Genomic DNA, 27,893 nt, shown 5'->3' on the forward strand with positions numbered 1-27,893 from the left:
TCACCCGGCGGGGAGGAGCGCGCGGCTCGGCGCCAGGCTCAGCCGGGGCTCCTCGGCGGCCGCGGCCATGACGCAGGGTCCGGGTGGCCGCGCGGCCCCGGAGCCCGAGGCGCCCACGACCTTCTGCGCGCTGCTGCCGCGCATGCCGCAATGGAAGTTCGCGGCGCCCGGCGGCTTCCTGGGTCGCGGTCCGGCGGCGACGCGCGCGGCGGGGGCGGCAGAAGCGCAGCCCGGACCCGGGGTCCCAGCGCTGGCCGCTGTGCTGGGCGCCTGCGAACCGCGCTGCGCCGCGCCCTGCCCTCTGCCCGCTCTCGGCCGCTGCCGGGGCTCGGGGACGCGGGGAGCGCGGGGGACCCCTGACGTTGCCGACGAGTGGGCGCGCAAGGGCGGCTTCATCCACAAGCCGGCGCACGGCTGGCTGCACCCCGACGCCAGGGTCCTGGGGCCCGGGGTCTCCTACATCGTGCGGGTGAGTGCGTCCACCCTCCTTCCCGGCACGCCGGGGTCGGGAACCTCTCCAGTTTGATCACCCGGACCTCGAGAGCCAAGTGACCTCTCCCCATCAACCTGGAACCCCGTCGCCAGTGCGTGCTTCTGGGCCGCCCCCGCCCGCAGGCGCTGGGGTCCGGGTTCCCACGGCATCACGTGGGGAGGGGCGGGGAGAGGGCGCAGGTGGGGAGAGGACACACGCATGCGCAGGCTAGCCCCCTGTGCTGTTGAGTGAGAGTCCATAAGGTGAGGACCAGGGAGCAGAGGACCCCTCGCTCTCGGAGCCTCAGGGAAAAGCGACTTTGCAGCGATATAGTGGGGACGCAAAGACGTTGATTGGAGCGTGGAATCTTAAGCTCAGGGCTCAGGGTTCCAGATTCGACATCAGAACTCATGAAGTGAATGGCCCTGGCTATGTTTATCTCTTTTATTTTGGCAGGGGTGAGGGGGGTAGCAATTTGGGGATGGGATTTTGTTTCCAACTGCGAGCCACCACCATTCTGCCTCATCAACTTCCCAGATATTGGGATGCTAGATGTGTGCCACCACTCCCGGAACTTTATTCTTTGTTTTGTTTTTGAAATAGGGTCTCCTGTGGCTCAGGCTGGCCTGGTCACTATATAGCAGAGGATGACCTTGAATATCCGACCCTCTTGCCTCCACTTTGTAAATGTTCGTGCAACAGTCATGCACTACCACATCCCGTCTATATGGTGCTGAGGCTAGAACTCAAAGCCTTAATTATGCTAGGCGAGATCTGAATCCACTGAGCGCCAGCCTCCAATCGCCCACCCCCACCGGGTTATTATTGTGACCTTTGCAAGGGATGCATTGTAAGGGATGGTCTCTCACATTTTCTTCACCTGTCACTGCGGACAGACATTTTATCTCCTTTCCAAGCATCTGCTTCTGTGTGTGCAGTTTGATCAACCACTTTAAATCAAGCTGTGTGTGATGTTCACCATAGGCAGGCACCCTAGTCTGCTGTCACGCCCACCACGATTATGAGATGAGTGATCCCAGAATGCCATTTTGTGTATGTCCTAGGCCAGAATGCTGGTGTGTTTGTGTCTTTCAAAGTGTCCTGTTTGCCCACCTTGATCCACAGTGTCACTTCCCTCTTCCCTGGTCTGGGTTGAGTCCTCCAATATTTTTGCCTTAGGGATCTACAAATAGGACCTTTTTTGGAAGTGAGTTCAGCTGAGAATGGTGGAGCACATCTGTAAGCCCAGCATTAAGGAAGCTGAAGCAGGAGGATTACCAAGAATTGTAGGCCAGCCTGGGCTACATGCCCAAAGAAAAAGAATCTGGGCATGGTGGTCCACACCTTTAATCCCTGTATCCAGGAAGCCGAGGATGGATAACTTGTGAATTGGAGGTTAGCCTGGTCTACATAGGGAGTTCTAGAGCTGTCTCAAAATGAGCAAACACAGAAAATAAGAAACAAAAAGGAAGTAGGTGCTGTGGATTGAGGTGTTTCACTGGAGCAGGGAGGGTCCTTGTGTAGTGACTCAGACCACAAAACCAAGCCAAGACACAAGGGGGCTTGGTATGGTAGCTCATACTTGTCATCCCAGTACTTGGGAGGTGGAGGCATGGGATCAGGAATTCAAGGCTAACCTTGGTTAGAGGATGAGCTTGAGGTTAGCCTGGGCTATTTGAGACCCTGTCATAAGACAACTGGATAGCTCAGAGAAGAGCCAGAGTCTACAACAATAGATAAGTCTCAAGTCAAGGACCACTGGAGATTCCTGGGAGCCTCCAGATGTTGGAAGAGGAAGGGGACCTGTAGCGTCTGCGCTACGATCTGTTCCATGAATCGGGTGAAGGTCTAGAGATTGAAATAAAGACACAAGTCAGCGGGTCATTTGTTCAATGGCAACATCGGAATGCCGAATGCCATTTATTGAAGGATGGAACGGGCTTAAATGCTGACTTACAGCATAGTGGAAAATTACAGGAATTTTAGGCTTAGCTTCTCCCCACCAGGTATGTATTGTCACAAGGTGTTATCAAAACGGGAAGAGTACCAACAACAGCCTTGGGGCAAGGAGTTCTGGCCAATAGCTTCAGGCTTGCTCAAGGCGCCTCGGGGGCCCATGCAGGGACCTACAGGTCCCCCTTTTAATATAAAGTAACACCTGCCTTAGATGGCAGAGGACGTCAGCAAAATTCCTTACCCATCATTGGAGAGGTCACCCAGGTCCATAACCTTCCTGTCTTAGGTTGGATATTTGCCCCCTTCTGCCTTACCTGTCTCTGGTGAATAGTTTGTCAGCCACATGTGGCAGAGGCATTTTCTCTTGAGCCAAAGACAGTAGAATCTGTCTTGTTTGAAAGTTGGCCTGGGCCTGTCTAATGCTGTGGCGAAGTAGCACCAAGTGCAAGGGCTACGAACCCCAATAATCTGCCCGTAAGTTGAAGTCCTTGTAAAAGGTCTTCTGCACTGGCAGGTGGCACTCAGGTTTCATTGATGTTAATGGTCTGCATGGCTAAAGCACGTGTATAATTTAAAAACTGACCACTCCAGGATTCCTGGAGAAAAATGATGCATTGACACAGATATGTGTGAAAGACAGAGAACAAGAAGCCATATGAGCTTCTCACAAAAAAATTCAAGTGTTCATATAGGAGGCTAGTTTGTAAATTTAGTTTAAAAATGCCAATTTGTGCTAGATAACAAGTGTGTTTTGGGTGTCTAAGGCTACAGCCAAATCACCTGATAGTTGACCCACTGTGCTTGCTGTATTTACAGATTGGGAGAGGGCTGTCCTAGAAACTGTTGCTTCAGTGGTGGAGGCAGCACTGGCAGCCGTGATCCCGGAATCTCCTTTCCTCTCTGCTGCACACCTAGGGTACATGGCCCACAACAGCTGTTACTTCATATGTCCAGAAGCTAACCAGTTGGCAGACTGCTGAGAAAAATTGAAACTTTCTCCAAAATTAGTAGCATTGGTTACAACAAAAAGAAGGGAACCAGAATACAAGGGCCTGAGATGAAGGTGAAATTCTTGTCCTTTGGGTCAAAGTGTAAATTTATAGCAGCACCATCAATAGTTAAAAAATTTAAAATATAAAGGACAAAGGTGATTATGAGGAGGCCCTGTAAACTCCCTCTTTTTGGTTTTATGAAGATAGGCTTTAATTGTGCGATGTGCATGCTCCACCATGGCCTGACCCTGAGGATTGTAAGGGATGCCCATCTTATGTGAGATAAAAAAAATTTTGCAAAAGGAGTTGAAACCCTGACTAGTATCATTATCAGTTTTTTTTTAATTGTCTGGGCATTCCCATATAAGCAAAGGCTTGTAAAAAAAATGGCTATTAACATCCTTAAGCCTTTCTCCAGTATGGGCAGAGGCAAATATGAGATGAGAATAAGTATCCACAGATACATGAACAAATTTTCATGTAGGCCAAAGTAAGCAACATCGCTAACATCCATCTACCAGATATCATTAGTCGTGACTCCCCGGGGGTTAACTCCAAGGTGTGGAACACAAGAAATGTGCCCAATTCTCATCAAGTTGAGCCATTGTATCTGTTGTTGAGTATAGGGAGTAACAATTACATCTGGGATCTTGCCAAAAACTTGAAGACTCATTTTGTGTGCCTTTTGAATAATACAAAGCATTGCCTGAGGATAAGATCTAACTGTCTTTCCTGGGGAATGCATGTTCATGCACCCATAATATAGGACCAGTTTGCCAAAGTACCTCGGTAGGGGAATACCCTGAAGCAAAAACTAATAGCATCAAGTTTTGAGAATAGTCAATATAATTTAAATGTGCAGAATGGAGGCATTTTGCACAAGCTGTATGCATTCTTGCGCAGCAGGCGTTAAGGTGTGCTGAGAAGTGGGATCAGAATCTCCTTGTAAAATATCAAATAAGGGTCTAAGCTGTCCAGTGGTTAGGGCCAAACTAGATTGAACCCAATTTATATCTCCCAATAGTTTTTGAAAATCATTAAGGGTGGTCAGTCTATCCAGGCTTAAAGTAATCTTTTGAGGACAAGTACCAGAATATAACAATTGATGACCCAGGTATTGATAGGGAAATTCTTGTTGCATCTTTTCTGGGGCTATTCTTAAGCCAGCTAGCTGAAGATTATATTGCAATTCCCCAAAAGCCTCATTCACTTCCTTAGGATCTAGGCCGGCTAAAAGAATATCATCCATATAATGTATAATATACAGGGATTGAAATTTCTCTCTAATGGGGGCAATGGCCAAAGATACATAAATTTTACAAATAGTGGGACTATTGGCCATTCCTTGAGGCAACACCACCCATTGATATCTCTTATAGGGCTCTTTAAAATTAATAGAAGGAATGTTAAATACAAATCACTCACTATTCCGAGGATGCAAGGAAATGCTAAAAAAGCAATCTTTTAGGTCTATAACTAATAAACGATAGCCTTGAGGAATACCTACAGGGGAAGGTAAGCCAGGTTGTGTGGCTCCCATAATTTGCGTGCAATCATTAACAGCTCGGAGATCTTGTAGGAATCTCCATTTTCCAGATTTTTTCTTTATAACAAAGTTTGGAGTATTCCATGGGGAAGTGGAAGGAGCAATATGTTCTGCCTCTAATTGTTCCTTTACAAGTTGATGTGCAGCCTGTAATTTCTTAATAGATAAGGGCCATTGCCCCACCCATACTGGGTTAGCAGTTTTCCAGATAATAGGAATGGGAACAGGCTGCACAGCAATAGCCCGTAAGGAAAATTTCCCAACCCAGAGCGATCTCCAGCTCTTTTGATGATTAAATTTTTGGATGCAACAGACGGAGGGTCACCTTGGAGGAATTTACCCAGTCCTCTTCCTTGTACATAACTTTGGTCAGCCAGCATATTTTTAATGGGCTCAGTAGTAAGGACCACTCCCATGGTCTGAAGCACATCTCTTCCCCAAAGATTAACAGGGATATGACTTAACACAAAAGGTTGACCTTTTGTCCTTCATCATCTGACCATTTAAGAAACTGAGTACTACATTCTGGAGCCACAGCAGTTCCCACTCCTTGTAAATTAGTGGTGGCTGGCGGAAGAGGCCATGCTTGTGGCCAGTGTTTTTTGCTATTACTGAGGAGTCAGCTTCCGTGTCCCCAATTCCAGAAAAATGTTTATCTTGGATGGTAAGGGTGAGCATGGGGCGCTGTTCAAGACTTGATAGCCAAAAGGCACCTATGGAGCCTGTGGACCCAATACCAGCAGATGAACTGATGTCCTTTAAAAAGGGATTGTTGTTGGTTTTGAACATAGGGAGATGAACCAATTGTGCTATCTGAGTGCCCCCATTTTTATTTCTCCTTGAAAATCTGAATGTACTACTCCTGGAATAACTCTTAATTCCTTTCAATAAGGCACTACTGTGTCCGAACAATAGCCTAATGATAGCCCTATTGCTCCCGGGGGAAGAGGCCCAAAGACTCCTGTGCTTAAGGCTTGAGTGCCCATTTGTGGTGTTAATATTGCCTGGGTGGCGGAACAGAGGTCCAATCCTGCGCTTCCTGGGGTACCTCTGATAAGGTCCTGGACATAAAGGGGTTTCTCTGAGGGATCATCTGTATTGGATGGGTTACAGGTGTATCCATTCCCCGTACACCTGGGCTTGAGGGGCCCGAGGCTGGCCCTGCTTCCCGTTTCCCAGAGCTGGTAAAGGATTACCAAGAGCATTTGTTTCTGATCTACATTCATTGCTCCAATGGTGACCTTTACTGCAATGGGGACAAAGCCCTGCCTGGCCTAGGACTCAATTGTGTTGTCACACTCTGGGGGCAGTTCCTTTTGAAATGTCCTGGGTGTCCACATCCAAAGCAAGTCTTTAGTCTGGCTCCTCCATTGTTCCCACCTCTTTTCATAACTGAAGCTATAACCTGGCCCATAATGTGATAACCATCTATGTCCCGACATATGCATATATAGTCATTAAGACTTTTGGCCTTATGGGGACGTAGGAGCCTCTTTACAATACTTGTTTGCATTTTCGAATGCCAATTTTTAACTATGGGCATGGCATTTTCAACATCACCAAAAATGCGACCAGCCAGTTGTAGGAGGCGGTCTGCAAATTCTGCATAGGGCTCAGATGGTCCCTGCAATACCTTAGATAGTTGATCTCCTGCAGCCTCATTAGGCAGGGCTTTCCAAGCTCTAGTAGCAGCAACAGCAATTTGTGCATAGAACGCTGGGTCAAAAAGAATATGAGCTGCAAGGGTAGAATAATATTGCCCAGCACCTGTGAGCATATCTAAATTCCTAGCAGGAAATCTGTCAGCAGCATTGCTTTGGGTGGTTTCCTTGCAAAATTCTTGAAATTCGCCTTTCCTAAGCAAATAGTCACCCCCCTCCCACTCAGCACGGCTCTACAGAGCTGCATCCAATCACTAGGGGTGCAATTTAATGCTGCAAAAGACTCAAAAATTGAGTAAAAGGAGCATGGGGCCCATATGCAGTTACAGCCTCCTTATCCTTAAAATTTAATGGGCTATGCTCCCTAACCCTGTTATCCTGAGGATCCACTGTCTCAATCACTGGAAACACTTGTCTTTCCTTTTCTAAGGCTTCTACCTTGGTTATTAAATCTTTGACCTCTTCCTCTAACCCTTGCAGTGTAGAGGCCCTACTAAAGGAATCGGAATCACAAAAGGGGTTGTGCAGACGGCATATATGCTCATCATCTTCAGTTTCTGATTCCAAAGTATCCTCCTCATCAGTTACGGTAGAACTATCATCATCTCCTAGTTGGGATCCCTCTTATTCCCTGATAGATTTCATAGATTCTAAGTCTTGCACTTCCTCAAAAGTCCTATCCATCTCTGCCAACTGTTCTTTTACTTTAACATTGTTGTTCAGGAGCACACCTTTAACTAGACGCCAAAGGGACAGGGTGGCAATAGGGAAATTATCTGGCCCCTCTTCTTTATAAGCCTTTTGGAGGTCTCCTTTTACCTGTTCCCAGTCAGGGATGTTAAAGCCTCCAGAGTGCATAAACCAGAGGCTATGTTTCTCTAATATTTCAAAAAATTCTTTAGCTGTCTTGGTTTTAATCCTGGTGCCTGCCTTTTCAATAGGGCCACTAATTGCCTGCTGAGCTTTTCCTTAGAGTTACTGGCACCCATCCTTCAATACACCCTCATTCACTTACTTTGCCGGCCGGCCTTTGAGGGCGATCTCTTAGATGATCCTTTCTTTCCCGATCTCAGTGGGACCACGATCTGTTCCATGAATCGGGTGAAGGCCTAGAGATTGAAATAAAGACAAGACAGCGGGTCATTCATTCAGTGGCAATGTAGGAACGCTGAACGCCTAACGCCTTTGAAGGGATGGAACAAGCTCAGTGGAAAATTACAGGAATTTTAGTTTTTTAGCTCCTCCCTATGAGGTGTGTATTGTCACAAGGTGTGTGTTATCAAAACGGGAAGAGTACCAACAACAACAGCCTTGGGGCAAGGAGTTCTGGCCAACAGCTTCAGGCTTGCTCAAGGCGCCTCGGGGTGGGGGTGGGAGTCCATGCAGGGCCCTACTGGGACCCTCTGTGGAGGGTCAGTGCCACCAGCACAGACCAGCCTTCAGAATAATGCACTCCTGTTGTGTTCTGTCTTTCAGCCGTGGTACTTTGTTGCAGTCGCCCAGATAACTGATAACCCTCCTGCCCTTCAGCCTCGACATTGAATCCTTGGTGCCAGCCGTGGCTCTGGGTTTCTGCATTCCCCTTGCCCCGTTTGGATCGACCTCTGGTTTCTTGGCCTGTGCTCATGTGGGATCTGAGTGTCCTCTGTGGATGGTGTCCATGTTCTGGGTCTGGCTTATATCCCCTGTCTCCTGTGTCCAGAAGGTTTGATGTTCAGCTGGGTTCTGGTGTCACACTGTGAGAGCATCCCCTCAATGCTTCATTCAGCTGACTCACACCCGGCCCTTCCAGGGCCCTGTCCTGTCTGGTGGATACATGTTGAGAATTCAGATACTGTCATTGTTGGGGCTCCAGATGTGGGAGTGTAAGCAATGTGGGGGTTCTATCAGCCCCTGTGGAGTATCAGCCTTGTAGAGGACCTTGTCAGGTCTTTGAAACAGATGATAAATACACAAGAAGACGGCACATGGGAAGACTGCCAGGAACTGATGGGGCTTGGGTGGTAAAATCGTTGTGGTACTGGTAGGAGCTCTAGCTTCGCCAGTCATAGTGGTTTGGAAGATGTCTCTCAAGTTCTGAGATCTGAAATTGTGGAAACCCCAGGCAGAAAACAACATAGGAGACATTTCTGGCAGGACACACTAGTGCAAAGGCCCTGTGGCAGGGAGCAAATCTAGAATTTTCCAGTAGCAGTGCAACGTTTGGATAAGATGAGCTTGTGGTTTCCAAAGGATCTTTTCAGAGGCATTGTCAGAACAGTATCATGGGGCACAAAATGGGGCTACAGGGATTCAAGGGATCCTGGGAGGAGTGGGGAGAGATGGCAGTGGCTTGGACCTGGGTAGCTGGTGGTTATGAGAATGGTGTCCATGTTAGGAATGGACATGAAAGGTATGTGGGGTAAAGCAGCTAAAGCACCCATTTGCTCCCCAGGCTGAGCCTTAACAGTGTGTGGGAAGCCAGGTTGGCCTCCTGGTTCACAGTTGGGAAGGTCAGAGCAACAAACAGCTGAGTCACACAGGGAAATGACCACAAGGATCTGGCTGAGCAGGACTCTTGCCCTGGGGAGAGGATGCACCATCCTTACTTACAGATAGGGCAATGGAGGCACATGGGATTGGGACCAAGGTTACTCTGTCAATGTCAGTAAGAGGCTCTGCCTGCAGTAGTTAGCACCCGTCCTGTTCTCTCGCATGTCTCCGAGGCCAGTGGACTGATGACCCTCACGTTGGGTCCCTATGACTATAGCCTGTGGCAGAAGGGACCCTGCGGATGAACTCAGACCAAAGCCTGGCTCTAGATTATCTGGGGACCAGTGCCATCGTACAGTGATGTTTTCTGAGCTGCGGAACCCAGTGAAGGAGAAGGGCTGCCTGAGACTTTCCCTAGTGTGGAGGTGCCAGTGTACCGCACTACCAACCTGGTCCAGCAGCTCAAACCTGGAGGAGCCTGTCAGAAGACAGAGACCCTGGATGGCCAGCTTGCTCCATCAAGTACCCAAGTTGTGGGCATTTGTAGTGGGGTGAAGGTGCCCCTCCAAATTCATGCTCACCTAGTACCCCAGAATTCAGCCATACTTGGGCATAGCGTCCCTGCAGATGTAGTTAGCGGAGATGGGTTCGGGCTAGGGAAGTCCCAAATCTAGTGACTGTTGTCCTTAGAAATACCACAGGAAGACATAGGTAAGGAGGCTGTGATAGATAGTTCAGGCTGAGTGAGTGGTGTAGCTGCCAACCAAAGGTCAGAGAGGGCATGGCTACCCAGAAGCCCAGGAGAGGCAGGAAGGGCCCTCTGCAGCTCAGCCCCAGCAGAAGGGTCTTGGTCTTTGGCCTCTAGAATGTGGATGGAAGTATTTGTAAGCCCCGCCCTTGTGGGAATTGTCAGGTTGTCTCTGGAGACCTATTCTTCATCCTGAGGGTCTTGGCTGTCCCTGGCCAGCTCCTCTCCTGGTGGCTGTGGTCCTAGAGAAAGAACGTTCATGGTGCTTTTATTTCCTGACCAGCCAGAACAGGGCCACGTGGCTTCAGAACCACACGGAGGACTGTGGCCCTTGCACGTTTGTGACCTGAGGCATGGCAGCTGATGGTGGCTGCTTGCTCCGCTCCCTGTGGTTCACTCCCCCCACCCCCTTAGTGCATTTGTGTATGTGTGTATGTGAGTGTGTCTGGGTGTATGTGTTATACACATGTGCTCTTGTATTCTCACTGGCCCAGAGCTCATCAATTGGGTGAGGCTGGCCATCAAGCAAGACCCAGGAATTCTGTGTCTCTCTGTGTCTCCACCACAATGTGGGTGCTGGGGATCTGAACTCAGGTCCTCGTGCTTGTGTGGCAGGAACTCTACCCATGAGTCATCAGCTCCCTGTCCCTCCCCCCTCCCAGGAGGGACTGGAGCAGTAACACTGTCAGAGATAGGGGCTAGGAATGAGAGATGTGGGAGCAAGAGCAGGGAGCCTGGCTGATGCTCTCTTATGTAGTGACACATGCCTGATCAAGTCCTTATTGTCTGTCTGTTGCTCTTCTCTAGCCATGAACTGACAAACTGTCTATCAGCTATCCACCTGCTCACCCACCCACTTACCAACCCAACAAGCAAGCATCCCTCTACCTATCCATTCATCTACCTACCCATTCACTGGCTCATCTGATTACCTCCCGACCCACCCACTCATCTACCCATCCACCCATTCATCCATCCACCCACCCATTCATCCACCTACACACCCGTTCACCCACGCACTCACCCATCCATCCGCCCACCCACCCATCTTCTTACTCATCCCCTACTGGCCATTCCTCCCTCCTCCCCTCCCTCTTTCCCTCCCTCTCATAGGAGAGGCCCTCAGCTCACTCCTGTCGTTAGCACCCCATATACCTTCCACTCAGAGTGACACCATCACAGTGGGGGCTGTGGCTTTGGCTTCCCAGCCTTTGTTCTCATGTCTCTTCCACTTGGTCTCTATTCTGGCCACACCCTGGCTCCCACTTCTGGCTTGACACTGCTGCTCCATCTGCCTGGGTCCTCCTGTACTTCTCCCTTCCTTTGGTCACTGCCCCATGGGCCCAGAGATGTGAGCACAGACCCCCTTCCTGGTGGTTCTGTGCCCGGTAGGTCCTGAGTACTGTCTTTGTACCCTTTTGCATGTGAGCAACCTGGCTGGGACACAGGTCACTTTGTCCAGCTCCTGGCTTTGCGTCCTGGACTGTCATATCACCTTAGGTAACTGCCAGGGATGCATCAAGGTCCCTGTGTTTCTGAGAGCCTGTTCCTTTGCTGATACCACATTGGCAAAATCATAATGGGTCTATGAGGGGTGCTGTATTGTCACTTTAGAGTGTCCTTTGCCTGGAGGCATCTCCTGAGTCTACATACCTGCGAATGCAAGCTGCGTACTTCTTCATGTCGAGTCACACGAATGTTCTTATGATGATGCTCCTGTCCTACTTGCAGTAACATTTGGAAATCGTATCATATAAATTCATAAAAATAACTTGTCTCATTTTACTATTGCGGGCATTTTCTCCCGTATGCATGTTTGTTCAGTTTCTCCAGTTCAGAGGGCAGCCAGTTTAACATAAACTTTGAGAGAGCACAGCAGATCTTAGTGTCCACATATCCCTGCTAGGGTATCTACTTGGGCTGCGAAGCTATTTATTTGCTTACAGGGTGCTATCACAGGGCACCCTGCCTCCTGCGACTGTGGAACTAATTCCTGCTGGGATTAGAGGGGTTTCAGCACCTTCAGGGCTGGGATTCCTCAGGAGAAACTGAGGCAGTAGTTGCAAGAGGAGGGCTGTGGTAGGTGCTGTGCTGTGCTGGGAGGGGACAGGACAGTAGGTGCCTCAGCTGGAAAGACCACCCATGGGGGATGTGCTCACATGGCCCAGTGCTGATGGGCTATGGAGTAAAAGTCTAGAATTGGAGTCACAGGGTGAACACATGTATACACCAGTCATTTTATTTTATTTTATTTTTAACTGAGAGCTGGGCATGATGGCACATAGCTGGAATCCCGGCCCTTGGAAGGTGGAGGCTGAAGGATTAGGAGTATAAGGTCATACTTGGTTATATAGTGAGTTTGAGGCCAGCCTGGGTTACATGAGCCCCTGTCCCCAAACAACCTAAGTAAATAAATAACACAAAATTATAAAATAAGCTGGGTGTGGTGGTACAGAATGTCTCAAACCCAGGAGTTTGGGGGCTAGCCTCTGCACCAAGCAGGACTCCAAAATTAATTAATTAATGAGACCTAAGTCAGCGACAGGCTGGAGAGATGCCTCGGTTGTTAGTTAAGAGCCCCTCTTGTGCTTGCAGAGGGACCTGCACTTGATTCCCAGCTCCCACAGCTTCCACAACTGGGTGGCTCCTGAGAGCCTTAACTCGAGTTCTAGGACGCCCAGTGCCCTGCAACCTCATGTGCACAAACAAACCCACGCACGCAGCCTGTGTGGATGAAGGCTGTGCCACGTCTGCCAGGATGGGGATGGAAGGAAGTGGCAGTCATTTCTGGTCACTTCCCTTGAGACAGTCTCCCTGTGCAGCTCAGGGTAGCCTTGAATTCCTGGCAGGCCCAGGTTCAGCTTTGTCCCTCTTATGCGCTTCTGACTGTGTCCCTTTCCACAGAGATGTTTGTCTAGATAGAGGCCTACAAAGTTTCTTTTTCTTTTGAGAGCCTCTTTGTCTCCTAAATTGGCCTTGGGAGGCAGAGGCAGGCCCATCTCTGTTAATTCAAGGCCAGCCTAGTCTACAGAATGAATTCCACAACAGTCAAGGCCACACAGAGAAATCCTGTCTTGAAAAAACAAAATACAGACTCCCTATGTAGCTGAAGATGGCTGTCAACTGGTGGCCGTCCCTCCTCCTCAGGCATGTGCCACCATACTGCATTTATGGGGTGTTTGGGATGGAGCCAGGGCCTAATACATGCTGGGCAAGTGAGTGTTCTACCAACTGAACTTCAGCCCTATGAGGTTTCTATGGAAGGCAGTTGGCTGATGTTTGCATCTTTGCCAGCCAGGTGGTCCCTGTCTGGATTGTGTCTGCCAACCCTGTGGGTGGTGACTGGACTCAGTGAATGCTTACGCTACCATCCTGCATCAGAGCCTGGACAATGAAATTGAGCCTTGGGATTGGGGATGGGCAGCACTCAGTGGTAGTTGGGGGAGAGCAGATCTAGGACATCAGGTACAAAGGTCCTGGGGCAGTGGCTCTAGATGTCAGGAAGGGAGAAGAGCTCTGGATAGCTGGAGAGAAAGTCAAGTTTTCTGCAGGGAACCAGCTCCTGGGTTGGGCTCCGCCTGCTCAGTGACCCTTCTCTCTCTTCCCAGTACATGGGCTGTATTGAGGTGCTCCGATCCATGCGCTCTCTGGATTTCAACACCCGAACGCAAGTGACGAGGTGAGGCCTTGGCGTGGGTTGGGAGCTCAGATTGTAGTTGACTCGTCCATCGAGAGGCCTCTTGAGGGTGGCATAGTGGGTTGGAGGTGACCTGCCAGGCACCCAAAGACAGTAGGTAGATTGGGCTTGGCACTGGCCATACTTGAGCTCTGCATCTCAGTTTTGTCCCTGGTTATTGTGTGTGGCTGTGATGGACACTTGCCAGACTATTTTCCTTCAGCCTGCTCTGCAGTGGGGTGTGACTTCAGGAGGGTGATGGGAAGGGCTTCGTTTATTCCAGTTGCTGTGAACTTAAAAACCAGGACACAAAGCCAGGTGTGGTGGCCCAGCACTTGGGAGACAGAGGCAAGAGGTTTGCTATAACCAGGCTAGCTTAGGATAGCCTAGGCTATAGAATGAGACTGTCCCAAGAAACAAAAACAATAGCTAGGATTTATTTAATAACCCACCCCTGTCCACTGCAATTCATTACTTTAAAATATCTCTGCATAGTGTTTCATAGCCACCTGACCTATCTAATTCCAGAACATTCCAACACCCTCAAAGGAAGCTCTGTTCTCATGAATAGTTATCCCCCACAGCCCATCCAGCACCTACAAATCTACTTCCTGTCTCTGGGTGTTCCTTAGCATGGAATCCCACACTATAGCCTCCTGTCTTTGTCTTAGTCACTCTTTGAGCTGCTGTGACAAAACCCTGACTAAAGCAATTCAAGGGAGACAGGGTTCATTCAGCTCATCCAGTCAGTGCATCAGGCCGATGCTCACAGGATCTGCTCATCATAATAAGTATATAATAAAATAACAAATAATAAAATTTGTCACAGTCATAAGGGACAGAGAGAGATGAATCAGTATGCTCATGTTTATGCTCAGCTTGCTTTGTCCCCTCTTATACAGTCCAAGATCCCTTGCCTAGGGGATGGTGCCACAGATCTCCCTTCCTCGACACTATCAAGAAATTACAGTCATTTTCTGAGGCTCCCCGATCACAAGTGTCCTCACGGTCCCTTCATCACGGTCCCTGAGATGTATGTCAGACCCTCACTCCTCTGCAGGGCTGAGTAATACCACAGTGGGTGGATGAACCACTCTGTATATGCATTCACCAGTGCTCGACACTGGGTACCCAGGACTCCACTTCCCATCAGCTCTGTCCGATCCCCGCCCCAGCCCTCCCCATCACCCATGCTCATGAAGCCCAGGCTGGCCTCAAGCTCATTGTCTTCCAGCCTCTGCCTCCCGAACAAAGAGCTAGTCAGGCCTGGCTTTCCTTGGCTCATCTCTTAGCCCTAGCCTCTGCTGTTCCTTAGTTTGGTCTCACCCTTCTGCAGGGAAGCCATCAACCGGCTCCATGAGGCCGTGCCAGGCGTCCGGGGCTCCTGGAAGAAGAAGGTGGGTGTGGCCTCTTGTCTCCCAGAGCTGGTGTGTGTCTCCCAGAATCTAAGGGGCCTCTTTGGCCCCAGGCATCTGACTTGGGTGGGTCACTGTACCCTCCTAGGCCCCCAACAAGGCCCTGGCCTCCATCCTGGGGAAGAGCAACCTGCGCTTCGCTGGCATGAGCATCTCAGTCAACATCTCCGTGGATGGCCTTAACCTGTCTGTTCCTGCCACTCGCCAGGTGGGAGCCAATGCCCTCTGCCCATAACCCCACCTTTGCCCAACCCATAACCTTGCCATCTCTACCCTGCCCACATCCTGGTCTTGGCTTCAACACCCCCTCCCCAACTCTACCCACATCCCTACAATCCTTTATGCTTACAACCCAGTATCATTTTCTCAGTCCTATACTTCCAGACAGGGTTTCTCTGTGTAGCCATGACTGTCCTGGAACTACTCTGTAGACCAGGCTAGACTCAAACTCAGAGTTCTGCCTGCTTCTGCCTCCTGAGTGCTGGTATCAAAGGTGTGTGCCACACTACCTGGCTTCAGTCCAATAAGTCCCCACATCATTTCATCCACATCCCCAACCTGGGCACTGAGCCTGAATCCATCCTGCCTGCTCACCACTCCCTCAGTGCTGTCACGTGCCCCATCACGCCCACTTTCAACCCAGTCCACAGCCCTGCCTGCCCCATTCTCAACTCCGCCCATTGGTGACCCAGTCCCGGGGGCTTGCCCTCCACTTCTCCCATACACAAACCCTTCATCCCACCCTTAGCCCCACCAGGCTCAAAGTCCTCAGCCACACCCACCAGGCAGGCTTCTCTTATAATCTTCAGGACCTTTAAGATGGCCAGTAATATGTGATGCCCACGGAGGTGGATTCAGGATGTTAGGGTCACTGTGGGCACGAAGTCCCCAGTAGCCAGGATATGAATGGTGTACTTGCTGACGTTATGCAGGGCAAGGCCAGCACTAGGCAGATATGTCTCCACAGTTCCCAGAAGGGTACCTGGGCTGGAGTGGGTGGCAGCCAGGGAATGTTTTCAGCACCCTGCACTCTGAGGGTGCCAAGTCCCCAGACATAGGGACAAAAGGGATTCTAGGCTGGGAAAGGACAGCATGAACCTGGGGGAGGGGTCTGGTTCTGTCCTGAGAGTAGTGACGTGGCATTGTAGTCTCTGCTGGAAACGGAGGAGCCAATGCAGGGCCTGTTGAGGAGTTGTCCTGGTGACAGGGGCCATGGCCAGGTCTCATGGGAAAGGGACTGAAATTAGGATAGAAGCGGGCAGGACCTGCTGAGTGGGGAACAGACAGGCTGTGGAAGACCTTGACCCCAACAATAACCCCAACTCTAGCCACCTGAACCCCAAGCCCAGATCTTAATTCTGATCACCCCAATTCTAGCTCTAACCTCCACCCCAACTCCACTTCTTTGTTTTTTTTTAAAGATTTATTATGAGTACAGTGTTCTGTCTACACACCAGAAGAGGGCACCAGATCTCATTATAGATGGTTGAGCCATGTGGTTGCTGGGAATTGAACTCAGGACCTCTGGAAGAACAGCCAGTGGTCTTAACCTCTGAGCCCAGCCCCTCCACTTTTTTGTTTTGAGACAAAATCTCACCATGTAGTCTTGTCTGGCCTGAAACTCACAGAGGCCCACTTGCCTCTATTGGGATTAAAGGCATGGGTCACCATGCTCGACTTCAACTGCACTTCTAGCACTACCCCTGATTGCAACCTTAACTCTAATCCTAACCAGGTCATCAGGTCTGGTGCAGATCTGGGTCTCTTAGCTATGGGCACAAATTCTTGCTTTGCGCTGGTAGATCCGAGATCCAAGGAAGTCTGAGCTGGAATTTTATCAGCTAGCAAGGCACAGGCTGAGTCTTATCAACAGAGGTTGCAGCTGTAGTCCTACAGAGAGCCTTCCTTCATGCAACCTCGTCTCTGACCCTCCTGGCTGGGGCTGCCATAGGCACATGCTGTAGTGCAAGAGGGTGTGTCGAGCTACACATGGCATTTCACATTAGGTAGGGGACAAGGCTGGCCTCATATCGGACGCAGCTGGTGCCAAAGAAACAGGCTTGTGGGCTGGGGTGCAGCTGGCAGAGTGTGATGCCCCCAAATGGGGGAGGGTGTCTTTTCTGAGCAGCCCAGCCCCCAGCTCCAGGATCCAGATGGTTAGTAAGTGGGGGTGTGGAAGGTGGGGGTACTCTGCCCCACATGAAGACTGGGAGCCTGCAGCATGGAAGGGGCTCCCAAAGGTGCTGCTGCTGAAATTGGTGGAGAATGGGGACCACTCTTGACACAGGCCTAGGGATAGGGTGAATGAAGGCAGCAGGCAGGGGACCAGAGCCTGGAGAAGAGGCCTCAGGCAGTCTGATGTCCAAACCCTGCAGCTGGTGGGAGGGACGTTGCTTGTCCCAGATCATCCTGAGCTCATGGTTCTGCCGAAGGGTCACTGGGGAAGATGTGGTCACTGAAGCCCCTGGTTTCAGCTTTCTGAGCCTTGTGAGTTTTGTTATTTTGAGTCTTAGGAGTTTTTCTTCTCCCCACTCCTCCCTCCCTCTTCTTCCCTCCTCTCTACTCCCTCCCTCTTCTTCCCGACTCCTGTCTCCAACCCACTCCTCCCTTTCTCCTTCCTCCTTCCAAGAGAGAATACTTTAATTCTGAGGAAATCAAGTCCCTATACAACTTTAGGAACCCAAGTGACAGGCAACAGATGGGGTGGGGTTGTGCAAATGAACAGGAATGAACACGTTGCTGGTCCATATTCAGAGACCAGAGCCTGGGATAGGCTGCTTGGAAATGTATGTGTATATAATTGAGGGTGTTGCCATGTCTACACTCAGGTGGGTACACAATCACGTGATTTCCAAGACCTGGCCTTCCTGTCCCCTCCTTAGGCCCTGTTCCAGTCCTCGTGGGGGCCTTAGCTATGTTAGACAAGTCAGAGGAACATACCTCCACCCTCATGTCCCTGCCATGCCCATCTCCCTTGTGGCTGGTTCACCTGCCAGGACTATGGGTGACCACGCCTGCTTCCCTGTCCTCACAGATCATCGCCAACCATCATATGCAGTCTATTTCCTTCGCTTCTGGGGGTGACACGGTAAGATGGGATGGGTGGACCTGTGTCCTGTGTCATCACAGCCTTCCCCAGACCCCACTTGCTGGGTCCTGTGCCCCTCAGGGGAGCTGAACCTGGCTAATTTCTCCCACCTGTCTCTCCAGGACATGACTGATTATGTGGCCTATGTGGCCAAAGACCCCATCAACCAGAGAGGTGAGTTGAGGGGAGCCCAGGGCCCTGGGCCTGGGCAGAGCTGTGCTGGAGGTCACGGGTGCACTGACACCGTGCCCTCCACAGCCTGCCACATCTTGGAATGCTGTGAGGGTCTAGCCCAGAGCATTATCAGCACTGTAGGCCAAGCCTTTGAGCTACGCTTCAAGCAATACCTGCACAGTCCCCCCAAGGCCGTAGTGCCCCCCGAAAGGTAAAGAGACACCAGGTTTCCTGGGCCAGGCTGCTGGCTTGACTCTCCAGAGGTAGGCTCCTTCTGCCTTTTCCCCCAGAGTCCTTTGTGTGGTTCCATCTTCATTCATCTCATGCGCAGCCCCCCCCCCCATCCTCCTGAGGGATGAACCCTTTGGCTGTCCTACGTCTGAGCTGCCTGCTGCTTTCTGACATTTGTTCTAGTACAGACAGCTGCTGGTGTTTGTGGCAATCCTCCGGACAGGGCACCACCTTACATCTCTCATGGATCTGGTTGCTGTCACCAGTGTTACCCGGGAAAGGCATGGCTGATAGGTGGAGGCTGAGGGTTGGGATGAGAGGACCAAGTGTTCTAGCCTTGCTCTGTGTCCCCAGGCTGACAGGGCTGGAGGAGTCGGCCTGGGGTGATGATGATGAGACTGTGGACCACAATTACTACAACAGCATTCCAGGAAAGGAGCCACCCCTGGGTGGGCTGGTGGACTCCAGACTGGCTGTCACACAGCCCTGTGCACTGGCAACACTCGGGGGCCTCGGACAGGTCAGTCTCCATTGTCCTGTGGGGCCAGAATGGGCATGGACCTGCCCTTGGGGTGGGTGGGGAGTGGAGTGCTGGGTGGGAAGAGGGCCTGGCACATACCAGGATCACCATGCCTTTCTTACAGGGAATGTCACCTGCCCGGAGAGATGCTCGTGGCTTGCCTTGGGATATGTGTCCCTCCGGAGCAGGTAGGTTGTGCTGGTCTCATGGAGTCTGGGGTCCTCTGAAATGTTCCGTCCCAGCAAACCTCTCTGCACGTAATTGTGCCCTTCAGGGTGTGTGCTCCCAGCTCCACTCCATCCTGCCATCTTTATTGCTTCACACGATAAGGTCATTACAATTTGGGGGCACACTTAGCTTCTCACACTTATAAACTCCAGGGGGCCCCTGCCTTCTGCCAGATTGTCTGTTCCCTGTGCCCTTACTAGGCAGGCATATTAGTGGCTGATGACTCTAGAAGCTTCCTGAATTTTTTGTGCATATGCAAGCACTTTGAATATGGATTACTTTATCGTGTCTCCAGGGGGCGCTCTCACATAGATGACACACTTGGCTTTTGTCCAATCCTTTGTAGGGTCCTCCCACACCTGTACACTGCAGACGTTTTCTTCTTTGTTTTAAATACTTTATTTAACTTTATTTTATGTGTTTTGGTATGAAGGTGTCACATCCCCTGAACTGGAGTTACAGACAGTTGTGAGCTGCCATGTGGGTGCTGGAAATTGAACCTGGATCCTCTGGAAGAGCAGCCAGTGCTGTAACTTCTGAGCCATCTTGTCATCCCTACTGCAGACTTCTTAATCTTTTCATGGCTGTATAATACTCCTCTGTACAAAGCAGTGTGACTCCTCTCTGGTGTGAGGACAGTGGGCCCACTCCCAGGTGGATGGGGTCCCTGTGAACTTGACAGAGATCCCTAGTGTCTTTATTAATCTTCCCAATCTTCCCATCTGGTGCTTTGGCTTGCTCCTCCCTTAGCAGTCTTTGAGCACGCATGCTCTCTCTCTCTCCCTCTCTCTCATACACACACACACACACACACACACACACACACACACACACACACACAGAGCATCTCCTGTAGCCCAGGCTGGCCTTGAATTCACTATGTAGCTGAGGGTGACCTTGAACTCCCCATCCTCCCCCCTCTACCACCTGAGTGTTGGGGTGGCAGATATGCACCACCACTCACAAATACGTGTTTTTTCCTTAAGACGGAAACAAAGAAAACAAAAACAAAAACTTTGAGATAGGGTCTCATTTTGCAACCCAGCTGGTTCTGAACATCACATCCAGCTAGCTCCTGGACTCACATTTAGTTGCTGTTAGTATTTTATGATTAAGCTCTCATTATCCCTATTTTATAGCGGCTCAGTGACATGTATGCATTCTTGGAGGGCAGAGCCACATGTCCTGTATCATGCTGATGATACAGGCAGGGCTCACACTGCCTGAGGAGGGCTTGGTCACAGCTGGTACTGTCCAATCCTCACTTCCTGCTTGGGGTTCTGTGAAGTGACTGGAACCACCCTTGGGATCTGAGAAATCTGCTGAGCTGAGCTCAGATGGGAGAAATGAAAGTCGGGCTGTTCATGAGGTTGGCATAACCCCCAGTGACCTTGAGGGGTAAGGTTGCAGGGACAGGGTGTCCTGCTACCCCTGGGTGGGTAGACACATTGTATAGGACCTGGCAGGATGTTAACAGTCTTCAGGAGACCGAGATCCATTCCACATGTAAATACAAAAAAGTCAGCACAGAGATATGAATTTATCCTTATTGCCCAGGTAAAAGCTGAGCTAGGGGCTCATGTCACCTAGGTAAAAGCTGAGTGAGGTGGCCCATGTCCAAAGTCCCAAAGCTGAGGCAACAGAGACAGGAGGACTGATGGGAGATGTCATTCTGTAAATACGTTTCTCTTATTGGTTAATAAATAAAGCACTGTTGGCCAATAGGAAAGTAAGATAGGCGGGATGAGGAGACAAGGAGGTTTCAGGGAGAGGTAGGAAGAGATTCAAAATGTAGGACCAAGAGAGAAGAACTCCAGACTCTCTCCAGTAAGATAAGACCACATGGAAATACTTAGATTAATAGAAATGGGTTAATATTTAAGACAAATCTAGCCAATAAGAAATACAACGTCTCTATGTGTTATTTGAGGCTGGCATGGCAGTGAGACCAGGCTGGCGGGTAAACCTACTCATAACAGAGGACCCCTTGGGCTCATTGGCCATCCACCCAATTCTAGTTTAATCAGAGTTTTGGGTTCAGTGAGAGAACTTGTCTCAAAAAATAAGATGCATAGTGAGTGAGAAGACACCCAACATTGACCTCCAGCCTCCACTTGTGCATACATACATCGACACACACACAAGAGGAGGAGGTGGCTGCTGGCCTTAAAATAGGAGCAGAGAGTGGTAGCAGCTCAGCCATGGGCAGGATTGTGAAAGCCATGCCGTTACAGTTTAAACAGATGGCCAATGTGAGCATCCAGCTCTTTGGAGCTTGGAGTCCCTCCCCACCCTCCCCTTGGCCAGAGAGCTGCCCTCTTGCTGTGGCATATCTGGGCCCTGGCCCATGTTTGCACATGCAGCCAGCTTCTGTCCCCAGCTGGAGCACTGTGTGGCTTTTTGTTCCAGTTTGGCCCCTGTGGAATGACACTGGTGGTATCCCTGTGCATTCTTGTCTCTCTCTGGATCTGGTTTCATTCAGTGTCCTTGCTCCGCTCTCTAAGTTCTCTGGGTTTCTTCTGACTTGCCACCCTCCATCCTTTCCAGTCCCACCTGGGGATGGCTATGTGCAGGCAGATGCTAGAGGACCACGTGACTACGAGGAGCACCTGTATGTCAACACCCAGGGCCTGGATGCTATGGAGCCGGATGACATTTCTGAGGCACCTCTGATGCCTGAGGACAGCCCCAAGAAGGACCTGTTTGATATGCGTGCGTGACCCGTTCCCCGTTCCCCATCTGACCTGGGATTGCATGGGGGAGGTTCTTGGGAATCCAGAGGATAGAGGGTCCCAGACTATGAACCTCAGTTGGCTAGGGACAGACTTCTATGCCACACCTAATCTAGTGCAATGGATGAGGCCGAGGCCCCTTCTGTGGGCCTCTCAGTCTCTGCCCTCAAACTCAGTCTGAGGAAAGAGTCCTGATCGGTCAGTGGGGCCTGTCAATCCCCACCTAGTTGGCTAGGAGATATCTCTGGCTGTCTCAGTCTTCATCAGGGTCTCATGTGGGGGTGGGAGAGCTGCTCCATCTGTCTCCTCTGGGAACCCCAGCCTGGAAAGCGGGTCATTCACTAGAGACACCCCCCTATCCTGATGAAGGAGAATTGGTGTGGCGGAAGTCTCCCCTCAACCCCGAGATGATGACTCAGTCTGATAGCCAGGTTAATCTTTCTTCCCAGAAGGATTTGTAACAGTCTCCATATTCTCATGTTAGTTCCACCCCCTTCCCTGGGCACTGAGGGATGCTGACTCTCCCAGGGCCTCCCAGATGGCTAGAAATTTCTTCCTCCAGATCTTTGCAGTGGTCTCCCATTACTGGCATTTTTCTTTGGTGTTTTTCTGAGAAGATTTAGAGGCCAGAAGACAACCTTGGCTGTTGTTGCTTGATGCTAAAACCACCTTGTTTTTTCAGTGGCCGGGGGTGTACTAACTAGGTTAGGCTGGCTGCCCAGTGAGCCCCCCACCTCCCATCCTCCTGTCCTCTCTTCCTCGGTGTTGGAGTACTGGGACACATCATATGAGTGCTGTAACAAGCTTTGGTCTTCTGGTTTGCATGCAGGGACTTTACTGAGCCGTTTCCCCAGACCTCTGCAGGTGCATTCATTCCTTTTCATTGTTGCAACTGTGGTGTGAGGCTGCACCTCCCTAGTGCCTGCACTGGTTGTAGAGCATGGCCTCTTGGCTCCTCACAGTGGGAAAGCAGGTTGGGGTGAGCTTCCTACAGAGGCATCTGACCCTGAGTGACAGCCATTTGCCTGACTTCCATGGGGAGGGGGGTTCCTAGTTAGCACTTGGTCCAGTCACTGAGGCTTGGTGGAGCTCCTGTGTTGGGCACATGGGTGCTGATTTGTGTCACCCCTTGTCCTTGGAGGGTCCTGAGACTGGGGAGGTCACCTAACCCAGAGCAGTGACAGCTCCACAGAGGTAGGGATGTGAGGCCACCTACTGTTACCAACAATTGGCCAGGCCAAGTGCATAAGATGAAATCAGCAATGAGAGGCATACACAGGGGTAGAGGCTAGGGCACAGGGAGTGTGGTGCGCCTCACCTTCCCCTGAAAACAGCTTTGACAGTGACTGGAACCAATAAACCTTGTTGACAATCACTAGGCTGGAGTTGCAGGGGCTGTGCCCAGCACCAGGTTGAGTCTAATAAGTTCTAGGTGTGGGCTTGCAGGTGAACACCTGTCATTCTAGCTTAGCATAGAATGAGGCAGGAAGACAGAATTCAAGGCTAGCCTTGGCAACTTGGTGAGACTCTGTCAAAAAGTAAAACAAGGACTGGGGACATGACTAAGGGATGGAGCCCTTGCCTAGAATACCCCAGTGAGAGGCTGGGGGCTTGGTCAGGGTGGAGCCTCCCCTAGAATCCCCTAGGAAGGGGCTGGGGGCGTGGTCAGGGGGTGGAGCTCCTGCCTAGACTTCCCCAGTGACTGGCTGGGGGAGTAGTCATGGGCGGAGTGTCTGCCTAGGATCTCTCATAGAGGGGCTGGGGTTGTGACTGGAGTGTGCCTATCTGGCAAACCTGAGGGCCTGGGTTCTGTCCCAGCAAATAGAAAACAAAATGGCCCACAGGACCCTTTGAGGACGCCCTGAAGTTGCACGAGTCCTCAGTGGCAGCAGGCATCACCTCAGTCCCACTCTCTTTGGAGGACCAGTGGCCCAGTCCCCCTACCCGCAGGGCCCCCATTGCACCCACAGAGGAGCAATTGAGGCAGGAGCCCTGGTACCATGGACGCATGAGCCGTCGGGCTGCGGAGAAGCTGCTTCGTGCGGATGGGGACTTCCTTGTGAGAGACAGCATCACCAACCCGGGGCAGTATGTCCTCACAGGCATGCACGCAGGGCAGCCCAAACACCTGCTGCTGGTGGACCCCGAGGGTGTGGTAAGCTGGCACTTGGGGAAGGAGGGAGGGCAGGTGCCCCTGAACTTAAGGGTTGGCACCATTTTTCAGATCACGAATCCTGTACTGTGGAAAAGCTCTTTGACATTAGCATTTAGAGAACTACAAAACATTTTCCAGTTTAAAAAAAAAATTTTTTTTTTTTCTTTGAGACAGGCTTTCTCTGTTTAGAGTTCTGGAACTCACTCTGTAGAACAGGCTGACCTCAAATTTACAGAGATCCACCTGCCTTTGCCTCCTGAATGCTGGGATTAATAAAAAAGAATGTTGAATCCAAATGTGGTGACTCACACCTGTCATCCTAGCCCTTGGGAGGCTGAGGCAGGAGGATTGCTGTAAGTTTCAGGCCAGCCTGCAACTTCAGAGTGAGAACACAATAATATAACATTTGAAAGGAATTTCCACTCTGGAAAGCATTTTGGGGTTCACATGAAGGACGACAGCAGCTGTGATGTATTTATCTGGATCTCTAAGTAACTTATCAAGCCAGGGCCTTTCTGGAGTCAGTTGGTCTGCCCCCATCTTTTTAGTCAAATTCTCACTGGGTAGCCATATCTGTGAAGCTCCCTCTGTAGACCATCAGCCTGGCTTTGAACTCAAGAGATCCGCCTGCCTTTGCCTCCCGAGTGCTGGGATTAAAGGTGTGTGCCACCACACCAGCCCTGTTCATTTCCATTTTTCAAATGGGTTGTTATTATTTTATGTCTATGGGTGCTTTGCCTATGTGTGTATGCATGTGTGCATGCTCGAGATCATCCTCAGAGACCAGAAGAGGATCCCAGAGGACTGGAGGCTATGAATGCCCATGTGGATCCTGGGAATCAAACCCTGGTCCTCTGCAAGAGCAGTGGTGCTCTTAACTTCAGAGCGCTGTCTCCAGCCCCGCCCATTCATTCATTCATTCATTCATTCATTCATTCAGTTTTTGAACCAGAGACTGCCTTTTGAATGGCAGCATGGCTAACCTTGGATTTCTTCCTCCCTGTTCCTCTGGCCCTGATGTTCCTGGTGCCATTGAGAACTCACAAATGCCTGCTTCTGAAGCACTCAGGGTTTGGGAAAGACCTAGAGGATTTTTTCTAGGATCCCGGTTAGGAAGGATTGGGGCTTGGAGCCTTCTCAGCCACAGAAGCCATGGTTATTTTATTGTCTAGAACAGTGGTTCTCACCCGTCCTAAAGTGTGACCCTTTAATACAGTTCCTCATATTGTGTAACCCCAAACATAAAACTATCTCATTGCTGCTTCATAACTGTCAATTGTGTACCGTTAGGAATTGTAATGTAAATATCTGATAGACAGGATATCCGATATGTGGCCCTGTGTGAAAGGATCATTTAACCCCAGGGGCTTGTGACCCATAGGGTGAGAACTGATGGTCTACCTGGACCCTCGTGTGATTTCAGGGGTATTTTGGTTTCCTGGGGTTCTGAAGCACATGGCCGCCAATGGGATAGCTTAAAAGAAGGCGGGGCTTGTCCTGAGGATACCTCTGAGCCAGTCCTTTGCTGGTGTCTAGGAGTGGTTGGTAAATCTTGCTGCCTTTGACTTGTGGACACATCAGTACCATCTCTTCTTTGTGTCAGCCCCCCTTCTCCACCCCCGCCTGTCTTCTTTATCTGGGGTGCCCGTGTATCTTTCTCTGTGGCTTTCTACCTTTCTTTTTGAGTTAGGGTCTCACTGTATAGCAGTAGTTGTCCTGGAGTTTATAGGCCAGGTTAGCCTCTGCCCTCCTGAATGCCGGCGGGGTTAAGGGTATACAGCTCCACCCTGGTCTCTCCCTGAGGCTGGAGCTCAAAGATTTAGGTTGGCTGGTGAGCAGGCTCCAAGGGCCCCATCTATCTCCTGCCTTTCAGTGCTGGGGTCACAGGTGCCTGCAGGTTTCTCATGGGAGTTGGGGACCCCAACTCAGGTCCCCATGCTTGTGAAGCAGGCACATTGCTGAGACTCCTTAGCTTTTCTGCTTTTTATTGTTGTTTTTGAGACAGAGTCCTTAAACTCGAAATCCTCCTGCCCCAGCCTCCCTGAGCACTGTGCCTCTGGTTCTGGAGTCTTGGGGCTGGTTCTGGGGAGGAGTCCTCTGCTCCAATAAGTTCTTACCCAGCAGGCCTAAGCTGGTGGGGGTGTGGCCTGTGGGGTGTGTTCCTGGATGACTGCTGAGGTCTCTGCCTACAGGTGCGGACCAAAGATGTGTTGTTTGAGAGCATCAGCCACCTCATAGACTACCACCTGAAGAATGGGCTGCCCATCGTGGCTGCAGAAAGCGAGCTGCACCTGCGGGGAGTGGTCTCCCGGGAGCCATGAGCCAGGTGCGTAGTAGCCAGCTATACCCGCTGTCTTCGGAGTTCCTGTGATATTCATCCATTCTGTGTACCATCTATGGCTTTAGTACATTCATTGTGTTGTGTGGCCATCACAGTGGTTAGTTGCAGAACATGTCATCCCAAAGCAAGCCAGCCCCTAGAAACAGTCACCCCATCTTTCAAGGGTGGCCATACTGTGTGCTGCTTGCCCAGGTTTCCTGTCTGGTGGATGGTGGCTTGGGCTTTTCATGTTAAGGGGATGGAGAGCTGACTGAGAAGGAGGGAAAGATGTGATGACCTCAGGGTCTCTGAGCAGAGCAGGAGGAGGGAGGTGGCTGTGCTAGAGGAGGGCAGGAGGCAGCAGCTGGATGTGGGGGCTGGGTTGGGGGAAGGGGAGCACTGTGGAATTTTCCCTGGAGCTGCTGGTCAGGTCAAGCCGTTCTTCGTCCCCATGACAACGCCTCCTTCCTGTCCCCTTCTGGCCTCCTCCTGCCTGGGGGCCAGGGCTGCAGGCAGAATTGCTCTATTGAGATGGAGGTTGTAGCTCTGTGGCCCTCTCAGGTATCTGTTCCAAGCTGGATTGGTGTATGCCACCCAGACATAGGTTCTATTCTAGCCTCATAGAAGTTTGTGAACCTAGTTGCGAACACTGAGAGTCGCCAGGCTATCAGTCAGTGGGTATCTCTTAGACCACACGGTTCTGAGACAGGCTCTGAGGCTAGCATCTGTGTCTGCACAGAGAGATTAAGAAATTGCCCTGGGGCATAGAGCAGCAGCTTGGGGAATCCCAAGGCCCAGGTAGCTGGGCACCCATGGCTGCTGAGGCCCTTTCTGTTCCTTAAACACAGGTGGTTATCATGGACACCCTGATTTCACCTCTTTCTGTCCACAGGTGACGGTCCTCAACCCAGCTCCTACCCCCAGAGGCCCTTGCTGTGGCCTTGAGGGCTCAGCCTTTCTCTTGGACCCTGAAACCACCAGAAACAGAATGGCCATCATTTTTCCTTCCGCATGAGCCTCAGGAAGCCGCCTTTTCCTAGCTGTACTCGGCTGGCTGGGCCAGTGAGACCGAGTCAGGGTCCAAGCCCCTGGTCCTGCCTGAGCTCCCACCCTGAACTTGGGTGAGGTTGTATAAACCAAAGACTGACCAAGTCGCCTTTAACAAAGAAACCCCAAATGTAGGCCTTGTGCCTTCGGTCTCCAGTGGGGCAGAGACATCAGGCTGTGTCCACAGAGAGGTACATATAGCTCTGTGTGGGCAGATGTAGATTCCTGCCCTGGCTGGGCTCTGAGGACTTCAGATGCACTGTTGCCTTTGTGGGGGATCAAGGTGCTTTTGGGTTTCAAACCCTGATGGGGGAGCAGCCTTGGGGCTCACCTGAAAAGGCAGGGCATCCTGGTGAGTTAGAGGTGGAGGAAACTTGCTGAGGTGTGGCGCCCACTCAGCACCTCCCAGCTGTCACCTGCCTGGACCTTCAACTGTAATTAAACACAGCATTGAACATGA

General features: G+C 50.8%; 1 protein-coding gene across 1 annotated transcript; it reads left to right on the forward strand.

The window, feature by feature from the left end:
* Shc2 (SHC adaptor protein 2) lies at positions 1-27,893 on the forward strand. Its single transcript, XM_051177465.1, has 13 exons — positions 1-469; positions 13,456-13,526; positions 14,860-14,920; positions 15,027-15,146; positions 17,973-18,026; positions 18,149-18,200; positions 18,285-18,411; positions 18,786-18,951; positions 19,076-19,139; positions 21,727-21,891; positions 23,756-24,066; positions 26,259-26,392; positions 27,279-27,893. Exons 1-12 carry the CDS (start codon positions 68-70, stop codon positions 26,385-26,387), a joined length of 1,722 nt encoding a protein of 573 aa, XP_051033422.1. The 5' UTR covers positions 1-67; the 3' UTR covers positions 26,388-26,392; positions 27,279-27,893.

The sequence above is a fragment of the Phodopus roborovskii genome, unplaced genomic scaffold, assembly GCF_943737965.1.
Source record: "Phodopus roborovskii unplaced genomic scaffold, PHOROB, whole genome shotgun sequence".
Taxonomy (NCBI): Eukaryota; Metazoa; Chordata; class Mammalia; order Rodentia; family Cricetidae; genus Phodopus; species Phodopus roborovskii.